Source organism: Nyctibius grandis, chromosome 15, assembly GCF_013368605.1.
Source record: "Nyctibius grandis isolate bNycGra1 chromosome 15, bNycGra1.pri, whole genome shotgun sequence".
NCBI classification, from domain to species: domain Eukaryota; kingdom Metazoa; phylum Chordata; class Aves; order Nyctibiiformes; family Nyctibiidae; genus Nyctibius; species Nyctibius grandis.
In genome coordinates this window covers 11,353,308-11,361,341 of record NC_090672.1, presented here as the reverse complement: position 1 = coordinate 11,361,341, position 8,034 = coordinate 11,353,308, and the positions used below count along the sequence as shown (strand labels likewise).

The 8,034-nt window shown below is 42.2% G+C and overlaps 1 protein-coding gene and 1 long non-coding RNA gene across 2 annotated transcripts; one reads left to right on the top strand and one right to left on the bottom strand.

Moving 5' to 3' along the window:
- The first annotated feature begins 2,296 nt into the window (after window positions 1-2,296).
- Window positions 2,297-4,471, top strand: LOC137670645 (uncharacterized). Its single transcript, XR_011049322.1, has 3 exons — window positions 2,297-3,110; window positions 3,345-3,473; window positions 3,574-4,471. It is a non-coding gene; the product is annotated as an uncharacterized lncRNA (long non-coding RNA).
- Window positions 4,472-5,472: 1,001 nt separating this feature from the next.
- On the bottom strand, window positions 5,473-6,762 carry KCNJ16 (potassium inwardly rectifying channel subfamily J member 16). The gene has a single exon (XM_068413402.1). It carries the CDS (start codon window positions 6,760-6,762, stop codon window positions 5,473-5,475), a length of 1,290 nt encoding a protein of 429 aa, XP_068269503.1.
- Window positions 6,763-8,034: the final 1,272 nt, after the last annotated feature.

The following is an 8,034-nucleotide window of genomic DNA, read 5'->3' as shown; positions in this document are numbered from 1 at the left end:
TGGGTGTTTCTGACAATCGTATATGACAAACTTTGTATTGTGGAGCATGAAACAAACACTGACTGACAGGTGGCAAGATCACTGCTTCAAAAAATCTTACTTCCTAGGGAGCACCATGAGCCCAAAATGGCATTATCCAACTTCATACCGTTTTTGCCTGATGTTTATCTGATTCCCCCATCATCTCCTCAGCCCCAAGAAAAGCTTTAAATTCTGGAAGTAGCTCCTGTGTCGTGATTTTAAGCCCCGTGAAAGCATCAATCCACATTTTTCAGCCCAGACTAAAGCTGTAACTGCTCCTTGTTTCATTCTTGTTTCATTTCTGTCATGCCTCCTCTTGTCTGCTTGGAAGTGAATTTGTTGTCAGATGCTTCCCTAAATGGGCCTCTTAGGGCCACCACAGAGACACCAACTCTTTGTTTGCAGGTTCCCAGCTCAAAAACAGCAAAGATTTAAGAGCTAAAAAAAGCTTCCAAGCAATTTTTTCTTCCCACACAAACACTTCTGATACCCTGAAAGGTACCTGTTATTTCCTGAAGCGAGTGTAACTGCGTAACCATAATGCTTCAAGTTAGGTAGGCAGCTGAAGTCAGACCTCCTGCACAGTGCGTCAGAAACAAGGGATAAACAAAGGGATATATATTATGTCCCACATCTGAAAATCAACTTCACAGAAAATATGCACTAAATGATACATGATAATGGGGAAGGAAATGCCAGCTGCCTTAATGAACAGTGGTAGACAAAGATGGAAAAATAAATTATATAATAATCTCTTATTATATTCCCTTTGACATAAACTAATCTTGACCCAGAACAATAGTGCTACTTTCCAAGAGAAAATAACTGAGATGCAGCTATAATCACGATACAGGAGTCCAATGCAAAGTGGTTTGTATTTTCTCTTTGTTGTTAAAGTTTTGCTTCATCTGGTCAATTTTGTGGCAAAGACGGGAACAGGGCGAGCAACTTCCAGCTGAGGCAGAAAGAAATCCCAATTGTTGCTCTTGGTGGCTGGGAAGAAGCTGCTGAACTTCAACCCAACGTATTGGCTTTCTGCTGAAGACCCAGGGAGCACGTGCAATGCTCTGGGAGAGCAGGAGGGGACTTGTGTTTCACTTCAGCTCCCAACTCACAGAGCAGCCTAGAATGCAGCCAGACACTTACTTTTGGGCTGGTGGGCACTTTCATCCCTTCATTAGGGATGACTCAAGGGTTAGGTCTGCGTTTCTGTCATGAGGATGCCCGTGTTAGTACTTTTGTGGGGGTTCTGAGAGGCTTGCTTGCTTTTGCATTGCTCAGCTCTGCAATGAGGATGAATTAAAAAAAAACCAAATGGAAATCCTTGGGAAACTGCCTCATCTAGAAAGAGCAGATGGGTGAAGAAGATTCTCCCTCCTGCTTCCCCAAAGCTGCTGTACACTAAGTACTGCAAGAGTCTTTCCTAGGCCCTCTCCTAGGCAAGGAGGATGTAAGAACTAGCTCTACCAAGAGGAGGCTCAGAGGTGACCTTATTGCAATCTACAACTACCTGAAGGGAGGTTGTAGTGAAGTGGGAGTCGGCCTCTTCTCCCAGGCAACTAGCGATAGGACAAGAGGACACAGCCTCAAGCTTCGCCAGGGGAGGTTCAGGTTGGACATCAGGAAGCATTTCGTCTCAGCAAGGGTCATTAGCCATTGGAAGGGGCTGCCCAGGGAGGTGGTGGAGTCACCATCTCTGGAGGGGTTTAAGAAAAGACTGGCCATGGCACTTAGTGCCCTGGTCTAGTTGACATGGTGGTGTCAGGGCAATGGTTGGACTCGATGAGCCCAGAGGGCTCTTCCAACCTGGTTCATTCTGTGATTCTGTGAGTGCATCCAGGCCCCACCTAAATGATAGCTATGGCAGGAGCCTTCACATTTGGTGCGGTTGTGTATCCCTTCTACACGTCTGTCCATTCCTGTCTTATCCACCTGGTGCTATCAAAGATGCTTCACCAGGTGAGGAGGTTGCAGGTTAAGGATGCGAGCTCTGGATGCCGCTGCCACGCAGAAGCGCGTGTGGGCATGTCTGGAGCGGGGCTTTGTTTGGCTCGTTCCTCCAAACAGACGGAGCTCATGCTAGGAAGCTTCCACAGAACGTATTTATAACTTTGTGGGTTTGCTTGTGATTTGGCATCTTTTAAAGTCAAAAGACTACTCGGCACCTTATAAATCTTCCCATGACCTCTTAGTGCATAAGATACGGAAGCTTAACAGTGTGGCGGAAGGGAGGAAAAGTAAAACGTGCTCTTACAAGGTGTGTGGTAGAGGCATGTTCTTTATTTCTGTGTCTTTTTTCATAAAAATGCAAGGCATGCTTTGCTATACATTATTATACATAGTTTTTATACTGTGATAAATGAAATTAAAATATCAAACGGAGAAACCCAGAAAAAGCCAGACTGGTTGAGACCAGTGGTTCAACCAGTATCCTGTCTCCAGCACTGGCTGGTATCAGATGCTGTAGATAAAAGTAGAAGAAACTGTATAGTAGCCTGTTACGAATTAACATGCCCAGGAGAGAAGTTTCTTCCTGACCCTCATCAGTTAGTGGTTGACTTATATGCCAAAGCATACATTACTCTACATGCTCACGTATTTATATCTATCTATACCAAGAAGCATGTGACAAAACGCTAAATCAGACTCCTGGTACTTTCACTTACAGGAAAGTCATTCCGAGGGAAGAATTTTCTTCCCCGCAAGAGGCTCACACGGTACATAACTGGGAGAGGGAAAGGCAGCTGGGATTCGCAGCTTGATAAGGGAAACTACTTTTACAAACAGCACCTGAAATATCCACCTTTTTAAGATATTTTGGGGATTTTGATTACATACCTCAGTAGTATCTCATCTCTCTGAGTAGCTTTAACTATGTAATTAAGTAAATACACGCATGTAAGCACCTGTAAAGCGACCAGTTAAGCAGATTTCGTGTTAAGCATTCCCTTTTTCTGAAAATGACAGGATCACAGAGAAACGGGGCTGGAAAGTTCAAGGCAAGGTTGACCGTTTTGTGTCACTCCTGAACGCTGTTTTCTCCAACAGGCTCCTGAAAGCCACTGCCACAGAGGTTACACACCCCACAGGTCTGTCCGTGCTTCGCCTTCTTTACAACAGCGTTTCCTAATTAACTCCGATCCCTTTGGCTTCCCTTTAAGCCTATGTTTTCCTGTCCTATCCACCAGCTACAGGCAACAGATTATCCTTCTCTCTTGAACTGCAATTTTTGTGTTTGAGAACAGTTTCTTTGTTTCCTAACCTCTTTTTGGACTGAAACACCTTCAGTTATTTCCCTATTTCCTCACTGACATGTCTTCTAGATCTCCAGATTCTCCTCAAATTGCTCCATGTCTCTCCCAAAGTGCGGTGCCCAACCTCAAATAAAGTAACCTGGCCAAGATCTTTCAAAGACAGAGGAGTGTGGAAGGATGACTTCACACATCTTGAAGGTTATATTCTATTTTTTACATTCCGGATGGTCTTTTTTCCAACACCACGTAAGTACTGAGACCCTTATACATTTTCCTACATTCCTTTCCATTTTTTCAGACTGTTTCCCCAACGCCTGCCAGTGCTCAAATCCAGGATACAAGATGTTTTCTACTGCAGCTATAGATGGATGCTGCTGATGATTCAGCATATAAAATAGGCTAATTAATGAGCTTCAGAATAACCACCTCCCCCCAGGCTTGGTAATATGCTTGGTTTTACCTAAAGGGAACACATAGATCCAAAGACAAGCGTTAGCAAAAGAGAAATGGAAGACACGTTAAAATAATGCAGCAATACTACTACATGGAGTAAATTTCAGGAAAAAAGATTCAGCATGCTGTTTTTCTTCATTAAATGTGATGAGCTCATAAAAACTCATAATTAGTCAGGATGATGTGAATGACTTGTCAGACTTAATTTTAGCAGCCTAAAGTTAGCCAGGATTTCCACCACAGTCATCTCATCTCCTTCAACAATAAATGGAGAGGGATGAACATTTCCAGGATAAACACATCCCATTGCCGTCAGCTCCCTAAAAAGCCAGAGTAAGATGGGATGAACTCCCCTGTGAAGACAGAAGAAGAGTTCTAGTAACCACCGAGAGCCTCAACCAGTAGGCAAACAATTTCTTGATGGCTGAGGTCAGGTGAGATAAATCCCACTTTAGGCAACCACAAATTCAGAGATAATTATTTTTATGTTAGCGTGATAATTAAACACAATGCAAATTAACCATAATCATCAGGGGAGAAAAAGCATGATGAAATATTGCTTATTGAATAATTACAGAGATGTGCAGAGCATGGAACTTCCATGTCACAGACAACTTCAAAACATCAACATTTTTCTTTTCTCCAAATTGAGCTGACAGCTGAGTATGTTGAATTTCTCTGTGAAGGATCATTTTTACACAGTCATTTCAGATGAATAAAAATATTTCATTTTGACAAAATCACACTGTTTGGTCTCCAGATTGATCTTTGCCTTTTAAAAGAAGCATAATATACTCAAAAGAAAAGCAAGGCTGACATACTGAAATGAAAGACGTTTTGATTTAAAATATTGCACAGCTCACTCTATAAATGTGATCTTCTCTCTGAGGCTCAACCTGATTTTGCTGATTTTGATTTCAAACTCGAGGTCTCATTTTGATTTCCGACCAGTGCAAATGAGCCAATTTGGCCAGCCCTCTTAGGCGTCAGAGCCACGTAACAAAATCTTCGCACAGCCCCAAGCCAGCTGACATACCACATACCCCAGTCTGCTGAGGGAGTGGCACTGCTGGGAATGGCTCACGACTAGGAAATGAGAAAAGCTCTCCATGATCCCACTGTGGATCCCACAGGAATAGGCAGGGTGTGAGCAGGTTTCCAAATCTACCCAGTAATACTGGGTTCAGTGATTCTTGCCAGTTCTCCTACGAAGAACAGCCCCATAGATTCACCAACGTAACGCCAGGATGGGGGCTCCATTTGAACTGCTAGAGGGGTGCGATTGTAACCAAAGCACAATCGTTAGTTGTGATGGCGGGGGAGTTTCAGAGCCTCCCAGAGGGACTGGGAACTGGCCTTCCAAATAAATTAGGCAGCTTTGAAAACTCTGACCTAGAAGGCACACTACATTGTTTCTGTTCCCTGCCTAGATCATTATCTGTCTCTGGGTATGCCCAACATTGGTCCCTGCAGGGTAATAAAGTTTACAATAAGTTTGCTCAAGCACAGTAGCTGTCTAGTCAACCCAAGTGTAAGCTGTTTTCTTATGCCAATGCCAATCTGTTACTGATACCCACGCTAACCAGTATGAAGCTCCTTCTAGCAGCTCAGCAATGTATTACAATGTGGGCATGTCGTCAGCGAGGTTTATAATATAAATACTTGTGCATATGAGTTCATTGTTTATATTCTAAAAGCTATGCTGGGAGAATTTGTTGGAAGTGATTTTAATTGCAGTAACAAGCTAGATCTGGGACTCTAATGATAGCCTACTTAAGGTCACAGCTGCTTTCTGATAAGAAACTTCTCCAGAAGGCTGATTGACAGCTGTCACTGGGTCTTCTGGATCTTCATAACTGGTGATGAGGGCAACTGCACTAAATGACTTTTGGTTAGTAGTAAATGACTTGATCTCCAGTGCTGATGTCTCAGCTTCTTTTTCCCGTGTCTTCTCAGTTCGGTTCCATTCTCGCTCCTTTCGATCCAGCTGCATAGCACTGCAGTGAGGAGCATAAACTTCTGTGGTTTCTTCAAACTGTAAGCAATCCACCTTATAGTATTTTTTCTTTACGTGTAAGACATCGTTAAACCTATGGCCCCAAAGAATCTCTCTGGGGACATATGAGCTTCTTGACTGATGTGAAGTTCCTGTCGAATCACCTGTGTAGACAAACGTGACCAAGATTTCAAAGTTGTCCTTGGCCAGAGCTTTCCGGTCTAGACCATACAAGGGACTCTCACTATCAATTTCATGTACGACTGTCACGGGTGTAACAAGTATGATCTGGTCATTTAGCAACTTCAAGTCCTTGTATTCCATCGTCATCCTCCCTTCCTTGTCTTCCTTGTAGCGCAGAAGCTGAGCTCGTACAGAGCCCTCAACCATGTGATTTGGCCGGAAATCACCAATGCGCCACATGAGGCAAAATTTATCATCCCTTAAGCCTACTACAGCATAGTAGCTGAAACGAATGGTTTGAGCTCTTTTTCGAGCTGTGGCCATTTTAGCCAAGGCTGCTCCAATTATGAAGGTGTCAATAATGCAGCTCAATACTGACTGTAGGATAACCATGAGGATTGCAACAGAGCACTCTTCTGTAACACAGCGGTAACCATAACCGATGGTCGTTTGGGTTTCAAGGGAGAATAGGAATGCTCCTGTGAAGCTATGGACATTTGCAACACAGGGGGTTATTTCTTCATCATTGAATAAATCTCCGTGTTGGATTGCTATCAGCCAGAAGACTAGTCCAAAGAACAACCATGAAAGAACATAGGACAATGAGAATATCACAAACATATGGCGCCATTTGATGTCCACCAGTGTGGTAAATATGTCCACCACATAGCTCTCCCATTCCCCAAAGATGTGTTTGAAGTACACATTGCAGCTGCCATCCTTGTGGAGAAATCGCTTCTGCAATCTTTTCATCCCCATGTCAGGGCTTTCTTGACAAGTGCCTTGGTAACTGATCTTATTTCCCTGTACGTTTACAGGCCTATAGCAACCACTCTGTTCAGTCATCTTTCCCATATCTGCCTTGTGGCATCAGTTTACAGAACACACTTGTGGTCCCAGGGGCTATTTGTTTTCTTTGTTCATTGGAAATCTATGAAATAAAAGAAAAAGTTTATTTTTGTTTTAATTCCCTATGCCAGAACTCTGTAACACCAAATGTAAATACATTCACTCTGTGGCCATCATGAGCAATTTTCTGAAGAGTACAGACTCTGACATTCATTATACAACATAGATCAAAAACTTAGGCCTGGAAATACGAGGCAGCTAGAAATTCAACCAGTTAGAAATGTCCATATCAATCCTAAAATTTGGTATGTAGATGAAAACAGAAATCAAAAACCTTTGTGGTGACGCCACTGTGAATATCTCTTCTAATGTTCTGGTGAAGTAACATTCAAATCAGGATGGGTTTTTATGAACAATCACAGGAATGGCATGAACCTTCTTAAAGTTAGCCAGATATTTGAGGTAGTTAATTATTTTTGTTGCATGTTTGTTTCTTTTCCTTCATTAGAAGAAATGCATAGGAAAACACCCTCATTTAGACGTAAGACTTCAGTAGCATGGGCAGACAAGTTGAGTGCTGATGTGTTTTAACCAGAAAATGTATCAACCACACAATCATTCATCATTATTTGTGTTTCAGTATTGCCCAGAAAAACCTGGTCGTGGAATTGAACTTTACTAGGCTAGTGCTACAGAGACATATTTGTTCAATCTGTAGAAAAGTATTTACATTTCAAATGAAAAAGAAACCTCTCTGAGGTCCTGGAAACCCTCACAAATCATTCCTTAAAACAACAACAAAAAAAATCTGGCTGCCAGAAAGTATTTAAATTTTTATTAATGAGTTTGAAACAAACACACAGTATGTTAATAAAATTTGTGGATGACACAAATTTAGGAAGTGATGTGAATTAGGAGATTCCTCTGTCAGATCAGAGAAAAAATGGATGTCTTTGCAGATTGCAACCATATGAACTTCAGCAGTACGAAGTGCTAGGCTATACGTTTAGTGACTAATAACAAGAACTTATGTTAGAAACTGAGACCTCATCATCTGGAATCCAGTAAAAAAGGAAAGACTTAGCTGAAGTAATCAGTTACAGGATGCTTATGAATTACTTGTAGGATACAGCACTGAAAAAGGCAAATGCCTTTTCCTGAAGGTCTCCAGCTCATTCTACCATATCCCAACCGCTAACACACAAAATACTGACAAGTCAGAAGCGATAGGGTACACAGCTAGAACAAGTCAAAACTTTTGCCAAATGTCATGCTTCT